Here is a 13,662-nt window from a genome sequence, read left to right on the forward strand (position 1 = left end):
AATGTTCAAAGTCCTTAGTGATCAGAGAAATGCAAATCAAAATGACCCTGAGATTCTACCTTACACCAACCAAAATGGGTAAAATCAAAAACTCAGGTGACAACATATATTGGCAAGGATGTACAGAAAGAGAAACACTCCTCCATTGTTGGTGGGATTGCAAATGGTACAACCACTCTGGAAATCAATCTGGAGTTTCCTCAGAAAATTGGAAATAGACCTACCTAAAGACCCAACTATACCACTCTTGGGAATATACCCAAAAGATGACCCACCATACCACAGGGGCATGTGTTCCTCTATGTTCATAGTGGCCTTATTTGTAATAGCTATAAGGTGGAAACAACTCAGATATCCCACAAAGAATGGACACAGAGAATGTGATTCATTTATTCAATGGAATACTGTTCAGCTATTAAGAACAAGGACATCATGAGTTTTGCAGGCAAATGGATGGAACTAGAAAATACCATTCTGAGTGAGGTAACTCAGACCCAAAAGGACATACACGGTAGGTTCTCACTAAAAAGTATTTCTTCTAAACTGTGGATGTCTCCACTCAATATGCAAAAGACAGTGATTCCCTTTTGTTTTTTTGGTTTTTGGGGCTTCAGGGGCCTTTGGGGAGGCATTTGTTTGTTTTGTTTTGTTTTTCAGCTATGACAGAGCTCATCCATAGGACAGAACTACAGTCATGGATGCCTTTAATCTAACTCTTCCATTTGTATGTTGCTTAATCTTTTTGAAAATCCTCTAAGTTTCATTTTCTTCATCCATACCAAGTGTGTTTGTGTGTGTGTGTGTGTGTGTGTGTGTGTGATTTTTCAAGTTAATCAACTTATGAATCTGTAAACTTACAAAGACAAAGACAGTTAAAGAAAAGTTTGCTGAACATTTGCAAATTTAAAATTCCCATTTCTTATAGAGAATGTAAATCTTCACAAAAAGGAGAACAAACATATGCTAAGTAGAACCAAAAAAGCAACAATATCCTTGGATGAAGGTTGGCACAGGCAGATGACCTCTAGGACAGAGATAGCACTGGATCCCTTGGAATCTTTGCATTTTAAAATGCTAAATGAAATCAAAAGAAAAGTAACACATTATGGTGAGTAATGTGTGTATGAGTCAAGCATTTTCAGAACACAGCCATTTACACTATAATGGCAATGAAGACAAAGACCCTATGATTACAAATTCCCAAGATATTTACCATCTAGCTCTCTACGAGAAAAGTTAGCTGACACTCTAAAATCTGGATCCTATAAAATCCAGATCATGTTCTTGTTATACAGGTAGTTATTTAAAAAGAGCTTTACATGAGTCTGTATATATTCCTTGGCCTTGTTATGTACTGGCATATATGATATTTCTGTGAAAGAAATACTGAGATTCATGTCTGATTACTTTTTTATACTATTCAATAACAGTTATTATGTGAACAAAGTAAATTTTTTCCGGGATCATGATACATAAAGTTACAGTTATGTATTTATATACAGTGACGCTGGCATCAATTAAAAGTGTTTTCTTTATTTGTAAACCTTGTTTAAAATGCTATATCAAGATAAGCATTAAAATCAATATCAATAATATATAAAATCAATTATACAAAATTGTGGAATGACTTCATCCTCTTATTTGCTTTATGTTTCACTACATTCAGTGCTTGGAAGCAATTGATTGTTTTAGCATAAAGGCCAATTAATAAAAGTTTATAAGACAAATATGAAGACTGTGTGTTTTAATCTCCTATCATATATTTGTTTTGATTGACTTTAGAACCTGTGTTTAATTTCCTAAAGCTATACAAGTCTAAAGTTGCTCTGCATCTTTGTAATAAAATTCTTTTGAGGGAAAGGTAGAAATATTTGTTTAAAGTTAAGCTGAAGCAAACTGTTAGCAACTCATTTTTATGTATGTAAGAAAAGTGGTCTGGATAATTGAAATTAGCTGATAGTTTCAGAGACTCCAAATGATGGAGATTATTTTGAAGTATAATATTTCCTTCCATCTTTAGAAATTATGTCAAACCTGCTATAGGTTTTCTTTAAAACTTTGATACTATTATTGGCACCAATCATTGTATTAAGCAGTAATTGTGCCCTAAGGGGTTGAGAACACAAAGAAGAATGTTTTTCTCCCATTAAGTGGATGCAGACTTGTATAGTTTTAAAGTTCTGACTCTGTTATCCCATTTTCCATGGGCTCTTATGCTGTTAATTTTCACAACATATTGGACTTTCTCAGTGGCATGACCTCTACCTACAAATTCTCTTTATTGCCATCTGTAATTTGCTAAGGGATAGATCTGACGGTTACCAAGCCTACATCTGATAGAGGGATATATACAAAGAACTCAAGAAGTCTTAGACTCTAGAGAATCAAATAACCCTATTAAAAATGAGGTACAGAGCTAAACAAAGAATTCTCAGCTGAGGAATATCAAATGGCTGAGAATCACCTAAAAGAAATGTTCAACATCCTTAGTCATCAGGGAAATTTAAATCAAAACAACTCTTGAGATTCTACCTCACACTAGTCAGAATGGCTAAGATCAAAAACTTAGGTGACAGCAGATGCTGGCGAGGATGTGGAGAAAGAGGAACACCCCTCCATTGTTGGTGGGATTGCAGACTGGTACAACCATTCTGGAAATCAGTCTGGAGGTTCCTCAGAAAATTGGACATAGTACTACCTGAGGACCCAGCTATACCACTCCTGGGCATATACCCAAAAGATGCTCTAACATATAACAAAGATACATGCTCCACTATGTTCATAGCAGCCTTATTTAGAATAGCCAGATGCTGAAAAGAACACAGATGCCCTTCAACGGAGGAATGGATACAGAAAATGTGGTGCATCTACACAATGGAGTACTACTCAGCTATTAAAAGCAATGGCTTCATGAAATTCTTAGGCAATTGGGTAGAACTAGAAACTATTATCCTGAGTGAGGTAACCCAATCAAACAAGAGCACATGTGGTATGCACTCACTGATAAGTGGCTATTAGCCCAAAAGCTCAGAATACCCCAAATACAATTTACAGACAACATGAAGCTCAAAAACAAGGAAGACCGAAGTATGGCTTGTTCAGTCCTTCTTATAAAGGGCATCAAAATTCAGGAAGAAATATGGAGACAAAGTGTGGAGCAGAGACTGAAAGAAAGGCCATTCAGAGACTGCCCCACCTGGGGGATCTATCCCATATGCAATCACCAAACCCTGACACTATCGTGAATGCCAAGAGGTGTTTGGTGACAGGAACCTGATATAGCTGTCTTTTGAGGGACTCTGCCAGAGCCTAACAAATACAGAGGCAGCCAACCATTGGACTGAGAATGGGGTCCCCAATAGAGGAGTTAGAGAAAGGACTGAAGGAGTTGAAGGGGTTTGCAACATCATAGGAAGAAAAACAATATTAAGCAACCAGATCCACCGGACCACCAAAGAGTCCACATGGACAGACCGATTGCTCCAGCCATGTATGTGACAGAGGATGGCCTTGTTGGACATCAGTGGGAGGAGAGGCCCTTGGTCCTATGTGTGCTTGATGCTCCAGTGGAGGGGAATGCCAGGGCAGGTAGGCAGGATGGAGTGGGGTGTGAGGGAGAGCACCCACATAGAAGCAGGGGGAGGGGGGATAGAATAAGGTGTTCCCAGAGGGGAAACTGTTAAAGGGGTTAACATATGAAAGCAAATAAAGAAAATATCCAATAAAAGAAAAGAAAGAAAGAAAACATTTTAGAGAACTTTTGTCAAAATGCAGCAAGTTCTCTAGTGACAGAGGGACAAAAGACAATAAAATAGTACTGAGGAAGTAAATATCAGAAGGGTACAATGATATATATGTGGGAAACGTAATAAAACCTGTCATACTGAATGATAACTTGTTTTCCATGACTTTTCCTTTCTAGTGATTAATTTTTGTGACAATTTCATGTAATGTATATAGTACATTTAAGTTACTCTGATCGGTGCTCAACTCTCTTATTTTCCTTCTAAATATGGCATACCTTATATATGTCCTTTCTCCACTACATGTACTTGACCCACAAACATGCCTTATTTTTTTATTTCTGACCTAATGATTTTAACCCAGATCCTCTATGTAGTCACAGGTTTATAAGTTATTCCTTGGATTCTTGAAGACAATGAGTATCTGTCCCCTGCAATCCATTACTAGCCAATGCTTCAGAAGTGAAGATAGGTTCCAGAAGCCTCTCTCCAATCCACAATTAGCTTTTGACAGACCTATCTTGTACAGGCCCAGTGCAAACAACCAAGCCTGCTATGAGATCATGTGTGCAATAGCTGTGCAGTGTCTTGAAGATAGCATTTTACATCCATTCTCCCTCTCTTCTGGCTCTTAAAATACTTCTTTCTCTTCTGCAGTTTCATGTACCTTAGTGAGGGTAGCATAAACTATGGTGGGTCCCCTCCTCTGGGCAATTATCTTTCCAGCTCATGGTTTGTTTGGTTTAGTTTTTTTTTTTTCGCAAAGTTTATAGTACCAAACAAAAGTATTCACAGGCAGATCTCTTTCAATTTTAGAAGCCTTTTAACCATAAACTTTAAGCAGGATTAGTGACAGTCTTTAGCTGAGTTAATTGTAGTTTTCTAGAGTGATGATCACAGAAGTCAAACTTCTGGTGAAACGAGTACAATAAATAAACAGACTGAAAACTTGACTTTCAGATAAAGCACAGTATAGCCATATGGTTCTTTGCTTATTTTTTTAAGATAAATTATGCTGTGATCTTTTTCTTCTGTGTAGGGTGAGAACTGTCCTAATGAATGCATTACTCCGAGAAAGGCAATTTTATATTGACTTTCTTTGCAGTGATAGTGACAGAACCCAGAAACTTACTTGAGTTAACTGCCTTTGTCTTTGCTCTGTAGTCCTTGCATATTCTCCATACAGTACTGTGTATGACTCGATATATTTGTTACTTTTCTATTGCTGTAATAAAACATCATAACCAAGGAAAGTAACAGAAGCAAGGGTCTACTTGGACATTATGGTTCCAGAGGGATAAAACTCTTTCAACATCATGACAAGGAAGTGTGGCAGCAAGCAGGTATGCAGATATGAATGATGAGATAGAGCTCTTATCTCTAACCTTAAAGAGTGATCTGGTAATAGAACATGACCTTGGAACCGCAAAGTCTACCTCTGGGGACATACTTCCTCAAGCAAGGCCACAGCTCCTAAAACTACCAAAACAGCACCATCAACTTGGGACAAAGTTTTTTAAAGTGTCAAAGACCACAGGAGACATTCTCATTCAAACCATTTCTGAGCATTATTTTAATGCTTTTACATGCCAAATTTGTCAAGATCTGCATAGATATACCATGCTCCCCGAAAGAGTCATAAGTACAAGTCTAGATTTCTCAAAACTGTGAATGAATTTTGTAAAAGGTACTTTGAAATAAAATTTAAATCCTTTCAATAACATATTTCAAATAACTTCCTTGATCTCAAGAGCCTTCTAATAAAGTTTGATGAACACTTTTGTTGAACTAAGTTGAAACTTGCATATTTTAAAAGAAGTTATTTTTCACCAAGAAAGAAACTAGATATATTTATTAATGTTTGTCCTTTTACACAAAGCAAGATCATGTGTTTGGTTGAGCCAAGTCTCCTTTACTTTCTAAGAGGTGTCATTGCCTAACTAAGTGATGTTATACATTTGAATTTTACATATATGGGTCATTTGTTCTCATGTGGTTTACAGTTCCAAATAGGTAGACATTAACTTTGAATTATAATAAGGTGGCATTCTTTCTAAAGTTGTTGCAGCAGCCTTGGGTAGTAGGTACAACTAGAGCCACATAGAGAAGTTTAACTAATGTAATTTTAACAGTTTTTCTTATTTGTAAACATTAGTGATATATCCTTAGAAATAACAGATAACTCCCCCTGCCATATCATTTTAGTGATGTCTATATTATACGTTCTTCCTTACAGGAATCTCAGCATCTGACTCCAGGATTCACCTTACAAAGTAAGTGGGTTTTGTTTTTCCAATTCCTTTTTATGGCAGCCATCAATATCCTCACTTCCCTTACTTTTCCCCTCTGTTCTGCTTAATGTCATTAAGTCATAAAGGAATAATGGAAACAAAGGTATCATTGGGATTCACTGTTCTAGTTCCTATTTTTCATCTACTACTATAACAGAAGGGTATAAAATCATCTGGCAGGGCTGCATGTTTAGAAAGTAATTTCCTTGTGGATATTCATTTGAGAGTAGAAGCATGAATAGTAATTATTTGTGTCCTTTCTATTCAGAGTGGAGTGACCCAAGCAGCAGAGCTTCAACAAAGTCAGTACCACTCAAGTCGTGAGTATTTGGCCTCCCAGAGTACAGTGCTGAGCTGCCACTCCCTTGCTATTTTTCCTTTGAGACTATGAACCTTTACTCCTGTTTTTCAAGCTTGTAAGGGAGTAATCAAATTCTCATTCCCTTTGTACATGTCAGTTGCTTATATACCATAAGCTGAGCAGTTTATCAATAGGAGACATAGATGCCTAACAGTTCTAGATTCTAGAAAGGCAGAGGTAAAGTCAGAGCTGTCTGTTGAAATAGCCTCATTTTCACTCTAAGCTCATATTGTAGTAGTGGCAAGACCCTCTCTGAAGGAGCTCTTATAAAGACACAAATCCTATTAATGAAGGCTCTACTTTGTGACAGAATTAGCTCTTCAGTGTCCCACCTCCTAGTACTGTCACCTCCTGGGGAAGGATAGCAAATATATATCTTTAGTAGACACAATCATTTAAACTGAAGTGCCTCTGGTCAGCAAGTAAGAGTAAAAGTGAACGTGGGTCAGTAATCTGCTATCCAATGATGTTGACGTGGTCTAGGTCAATACCTGAAAAGTGCTGTGACTTCAGTGAAAACAGTCCAAACACCGGTTTCTCACATTTTGATGGTGTATTGAGCTTCACTTAACTTTAGTACAACTGGCTGTCTAGTTACTAGAAAGGACAAAGAATGGACAAGAACGTCAATGTGGCTTGCCAAGTCTCCACTGATGGTAGATCATCTGTCATCTGTTTGTTATAGACAAATAAGAACAGCTAGGGAGGCTGAGAAAAAGATGGCAGAGTATAAGAGTGAAGTTTAGAAGTCAGAGCCTTGCAATTCACTCTGCACTCTCTTCGTTTTTTATTAATGTCAACCAGAAGAGGAGTTATAGCTATTGTAGATTGTTTTAAATATCCATTTGCCCAAGAGTATATCAATGTATTTTTGTCATAACTTCTATCTTTCCTGATAATAAAAAATGAAAGTTGACTTTTCTGTGTAATAGTATATACTTGAAATTTTTGAAAATGAAATAATTTATGACACACAAGTGGTCTAATGATACACTTGAAGTGAATTGCTCACCTCTTGGAAGATCATGAATAATTGCATAAAACAATTGGGACTGTCTCCAAGTCAACCAAGACTCTGACATAGCCAATGGTGCTTCTACTCCATCTTCTTGATGCAGTGTAGTAATTAAATCTCAAATCCCTGACCTGAACACCAGTCTTTTTGTGGTGCTGTTATTGTTTGGATTTGATTTTTGCAGCTGACCTATACCTTGTAACTAAAAGCTAAAATTTAACACAAAAAAGTCTTTAGTTTTATAATACAAAACAAAACAAGGAAATGGAATAATAAAATCAGGTTTTGATGTAATGGCCACATTAATAGGCCTGCAGGAATCAAAATTGTCCCTGATACTATGCATTCCATGTTTTTCCATTAATCACATGAACTGTTCTTTTTGTGGTTCTGAATGAGCCATAGATCTTATTTGTTTATTGCCATTCCTAAATTACCATCTTCCTACTAAAAATAATAAGATACATAAACACGGTTTCAAGAATTCAATGCAAGTTTGCAAATAAGGAAGAATATGAAATTATACTTTTATTGCAAAATGATCTTATTCCTAAAGCATGTTTGCTATATTCCATTGTGAAATATGCTGCTTACCAAATAGGCTAGAGATTAAAATATCCCAGTAGTCTATATCTAACACAAAGAAATGTGTTAAAGGTGGCTTAGAGTTGGAGGCTGCTTTTCAGAGAATAGCATTTACTGCACAATATACTGTGCAGATGGTAAGACTAAAATTCTCTCTAATAAGTATTAACATGACTTGAGGGTACTATATTCATTTTATGATTGAGCCTCCTCCAAGTATTGTCCATCAGACTGTATTTGGAAACTTTCCTTATTATGGGAAGGTATTTGTTTAGTGCATGGGAGATGGGAGTTGTGATAAAATTGTTTTTGTTTTAGCTTTTCAAATTCTTATCAGTTAGACATTATTACTATTATTTTCTCATATTTTACCTAGGTATACTATTAAGCCAACTTCTAGGATTTTACATTTGACAGGGTAATCCTGAGGGTGATTAATCTATTCTGAGAATAGACTAAATGCAAAAGTTGGGAAGTTAGTTGGTCAGAAGTAACTCTCAAGTCAAGCAAGCTATGAGAAACACCCATTCAAGGCCAGCAAGTGTCTAAGGCATGTAACCTACTTCTTAGTACAGCAGAAGGAGCTTAGAGCCTTGGAAAACACAATCCCTTAATTGCTGAGATAGTCTATTTATTTTCCTCATCTTGATTTGCTTTCCCTGCCTGACAAGATACAGATCTTCCATTCAAGTATGGATTGTTTATAAGAACTGCACTCATGGCCACTGATCCAGTGATCTTTCTCATCTATGGGTCTGAGTCATGGCTTGCAACTACCTAGACTCACTATTTGTTCTTGACATTTGCTACTTTTTCCTTGAGCAAACCTAAACACTTAATTGGCCTTCTGGAGAATTAGGTATTTTCCTACTCACTTGCTATTCTTTGTTGACATATAGTGCTCCTACCTGCTCCAGTTGAACCTATATATTTTCATTAGACAAGAGAATCTGACTTTGAGAATTTACGAGTCTCTGTTCCACTGTAGTCATGGTATTTTGTGTGTGGGAGGGGCACTGGATATAGAAGATGTGAGTTTAAATCACAGCCTAATTTATTTTTATTTGGAAGTACGAAGAATCTATTAAAGGAAATTAAGAAACTTAAGAAAATATGTATAAACATATATACCCCCACAAAAGCTTCCTAGATTTCAAATATAAACATATATTTTAGTAATTAAATGTAACTATGTAAAAGTGTGTTAAACTTTAATCCTTAATAATTTTTAGAAAAATTGAAGACCCAGCAGTCAGCCACCCCCACTGCCAGTGTTCAGTGAGTCTGAATTATAATCATTAAAATACTCTGACTTAAATCTAAATCCAAAATGTCTAATCTCTTACAGAAATGGCTTTTGTTCTCCAAAAAGGAAAATGCATGAGTGTTAGATGTTCAATTTTTTTTCAGGAATATGAGTTTTATATGTTTGAACATGAATATCATGTACATTTTGTATATATCAATTACTAGATTCAGTCTCTCAGTGGACACACCAGGTATCATGTTACTTTATAGACTCTTAAGGAACATATTAAGGGCTAATAGAGGAGAAAACAAAATCTATATTTTCTTTGCATTGCCTCATCAAATTGATAATAATATATCATCAGGTACTTTCCACTGCAACATTCTTACTTGCTTCTCTTTGTCTCTTTATATTTGAATTTGGAGAGGCATTTAAAACAACAACAGATGAAATATATTCAGTTGCCCTGAAAAGAATCCTAGATGGCTTCCATGAACTTATAAATGTTCATTCAGTTAGCCTTTGAACTCAGTTATTCTGTGAGTACTGTTGAGAAGACAGCAACTCCAAATATCAAGTTCCTTTGTTAAACTTGGTTATTAGCATTTGGACTCTGCCCAACTGGAAACCATCCAGAATCGCTCTTATCCAAGCAACTCTGTGTTTTAAGGCATGCTATTGACAATGTCTGGAGAGTTTCCATACAGGCCCCAATATAAAGTCAGATATAATCATGATGCTTTTTCCCTGCCTTAAAACCAGTACCTTTACTTACACTGCTGACTATGTGTCTGAAACCATGAACTAGAGAACTGATGATAAGCAATGTGAAATCAGATTTGCTGTTCCCAGCTATACTTTCCATATGTGCAGTTAATATGTTTTTCCATGAGTAAATGCATGCATGTAGTTCTACATAGTAGGAAAGAGAGCTATGCCATTACATAAAGGGCAGAAACCTTAAGTGATGACCATTGTGTTTTGAGCACACCTGTTAGGATGATCTTGTCTGTCATCCTGAAGCTATAATAGAGTCTCTGTCCCCAAAACTTATGCAACCCACTTAGAAGATAAATTAACCACACACCCTTATCTCCAAAGGACATTTGGGCTACAGAGAACTATTTAAATAATGGTGTTGTTCAGCTAAGAAATTGTGAAGTTAGGGTAAAAGCCTGTGTGTTTAAATCTTCCTCATTTCCTGCAAGGCTTGGCTGTTATTTTACATTGTGATCCAATGGGTTCAGGAATTTGAGACAACTGTGCCTTTTGTCCAGGTTTGTTGGCACGTGCCTATAATCCCAGAACTTAGGGTGTCAGAGCAAGACAATAAAGTGTTTCAGGTTTGAGGCCAGCCTGGGCCAAATGAGACTCTTTCAAAAAGAAAAATTAAAGAAAAGAAAGGGAGAGGTAGGAGTATATAGCAGAGTGCATGCATGCATATTGGTTTTTGTTTCATGACACAAACTTTAAGGAGACTAGCTGAGCTGGTTGGTAGGAATGGGCCCCACAAGAAATTATACCCCTCTGCTTTGGAAGATACAAAACTGGATAAAATTGCTTTATTTAACTCAACTATCATCATCTCTAAACTTTCTCTAAATATTATGAAGATTTCATTACCATAGAGAATAGCAAGTTTATGAGAATGTGTCTTTCAGAATGCTATAACCGATAGAAAGAAAACATTATTTTTAGATGAATTTTCACCAATTTAACAACAAAAAATCCTCATATTCATTATAGCTATGACCATCTTCCTGCCAAAACTTTCATCATCAAAAATGTTTCCTTTGAGGATTTGATTTGAAATTTATGAACTGTTCTGCCTTATTGCACAGCAATAACCCAAATTCTCTAGCAATTTCAGATGTTCCTTCCTAAGTAGGTATTTGGTCTGCTGCTTGGATGTAATTTGGTAGCAAAATAGCTATGTTATGGCAGGAATAAAATGTTATCTTTTTAATCTGATTAATGCTTAATTAAAACATATGATTTGGTACTTGGAATTTAGCAATGCTAATAATAACTTTGATTTAATCCAACAATTTACTTCTCTGAAAAATCTGGTAACCTCAGTGTCTTTCAGTAGTCACAGACAGTCAGATTTTTGAACTAAAACAAAAACAAAACATTTTTTAAAATGCTAACACTTGCTTTTAACCTGTCTTGTATGCCTATGTCTCACATCTTGCCAACCTCTCCAAAGGACTTAATATATTTTTGGAAGTTCTCCACTGCATCAGGAACAGCCACCTGGGAGCAGAGAAAACAAAATTTGGCAGTCTGTTCAAGCTGTGAATTAAAGGTAATTCACAGTTTGAAATGAAGCAGCATGAGTTCCTTAAGAAGAGCAATCAGACATTAAGAGGATTTTATATTGAAGGTTGTATATTGGCTAATGTTTCGACAAGCAATATTGGCATTTGGAAGCTTCACATCAAGACATGCTGAAGCTGCTGTGGATTAATAGGTGCTGAGGCTGAGACCGGGGTAAACTGTAAAGGAAGCTAGAGGTTTTCGCTTTCACAGTCAGATATGAATGTAGTTGAAAGATCGTGTTTGATTTCTGTGGCGTTCTTCAAAGGTCCAACATTATCTTAGCCTTCAAATATTATACATAGATTTTGAGATGTCGATTTAATTAGAAAAGCACATGTTTTATTTCTGTCTCTGAGAAAAGTCAGGTACCTCTTCTACTTGACTTACATTCATTTATTTTCTTAGGGCTTTCTTACTTTCAACAAATATGTGTACAACACCTACTACATGGATCTCTGGGTCACATATTGTAACTCTGGCTGAATGCTGCCCATCTTTATTTCAAGGCGCTCACAGTCTCAGTAAAATTAGAAACCAATAACTCCACCAGTTTATACATATGGAGTATCTAATGTGTGCCTGGACATTCCATTCAGTCTTTCTATGTTCAGCAAGTCTGTAGTGTTGACCATTATGACCAAAGCAGAAACCAAAGTTCAGAGTCACTGAGTAAGTTACACAAAGCCACTCTTGCAAAGGTCAATGCTGGAACTGACTGCATGCGTGTACCCTTTTTACATTAAGACCTTACTTTGGCCACTTAGGAAGTAGCTATTTGAAGTCAGGATATTCCTTATCCAATAATTAGACCTAATCTCACTTTAGACCTATATGGTAATTAACAATTTAATTGAAATCAGGGATCTCCAAAGTGCTGTTGAGCTCAGTCTTCCATGCAATGTTTAGACTATGCATGCTAATATGGAAACTCAGGAAGCAGATACTTCTTCATCTCAGACACTGCAGACAGATTGTATCACAAAGATTGTAAAATGTCCCTACAGTGAGGCTAAAGGATCGATGCCTGCAAGGGACTTACATCATCATGAAAAATCCACATAAGATGGTTTTTTATGGCATGTGATGCAAACAAATTTCTCTCTGGAAATCTCCACTTTTCATATTAAAGTAAAACAAATATAGAACTAGTACATGGGACTGCTTTTATGAAATGTTTAACCATTGCCTTTCATTCCCAGAAACCTGTTCAATGATTGGGAAGTTGCTTTACATTCTCATAGTATACTTAAAAAAGGAATTCCCATCTGTCCTCAACCATATTTTAGAGTTTCCGTCACGGTTTTGAACTGTAACTAGGACTTTAGTACTGTATACTGTTAGTATATACAAAATTATTAAGATTCAAAATTTAAAATAATTTCAGATGCATAATTAAAAAGTGTTATGATAACGCATATATGCTTTGCACAGATGCACATACATTCTGTGTTCCAAAATGAGGGCCTTCTAATGCAGTCTGATCTAGTAGGATAAATGGGGATACATGCATGCTCTTTTCCATTTACTAGATCATAGAATATAGTCATCAGAAATGTTTTTCATATGATCTGTGACTGATAATTTTTTTTAAATCTAAACTTGCATTTATTTTAATTTTTTATTGTACTTCATCTATATAAAGCTAATAAACTCGATGCAACAGATTAAATTTCCTCCTGAGACAAATTACCATATACCAATCAGTCCTTAGTTATAATGTGAGTTATGTTTTTTTTTTTTTTATTAACTTGAGTATTTCTTATATACATTTCGAGTGTTATTCCCTTTCCCGGTTTCCGGGCAAACATCCCCCTCTCCCCTCCCCTTCCTTATGGGTGTTCCCCTCCCAACCCTCCCCCCATTGCCGCCCTCCCCCCATAGACTAGTTCACTGGGGGTTCAGTCTTAGCAGGACCCAGGGCTTCCCCTTCCACTGGTGCTCCTACTAGGATATTCATTGCTACCTATGGGGTCAGAGTCCAGGGTCAGTCCATGCATAGTCTTTAGGTAGTGGCTTAGTCCCTGGAAGCTCTGGTTGCTTGGTATTGTTGTACTTTTGGGGTCTCGAGCCCCTTCAAGCTCTTCCAGTTCATTCTC

At 36.4% G+C, this 13,662-nt stretch overlaps 1 protein-coding gene across 2 annotated transcripts in view; it reads left to right on the forward strand.

Moving 5' to 3' along the window:
• The window catches only part of Aff2 (ALF transcription elongation factor 2), a 504,495-nt gene that overhangs the window by 344,362 nt on the left and 146,471 nt on the right, over positions 1–13,662 (forward strand). For both annotated transcript variants that reach the window (NM_001427288.1, XM_087599250.1), the window contains exons 5-6: positions 5,980–6,016; positions 6,303–6,336. In NM_001427288.1, coding sequence (NP_001414217.1) covers positions 5,980–6,016; positions 6,303–6,336 — 71 coding nt within the window. The remainder of the gene's footprint in view (positions 1–5,979; positions 6,017–6,302; positions 6,337–13,662) is intronic.

The sequence above is a fragment of the Rattus norvegicus genome, chromosome X (assembly GCF_021556685.1).
Source record: "Rattus norvegicus strain SHRSP/BbbUtx chromosome X, alternate assembly SHRSP_T2T, whole genome shotgun sequence".
NCBI classification, from domain to species: domain Eukaryota; kingdom Metazoa; phylum Chordata; class Mammalia; order Rodentia; family Muridae; genus Rattus; species Rattus norvegicus.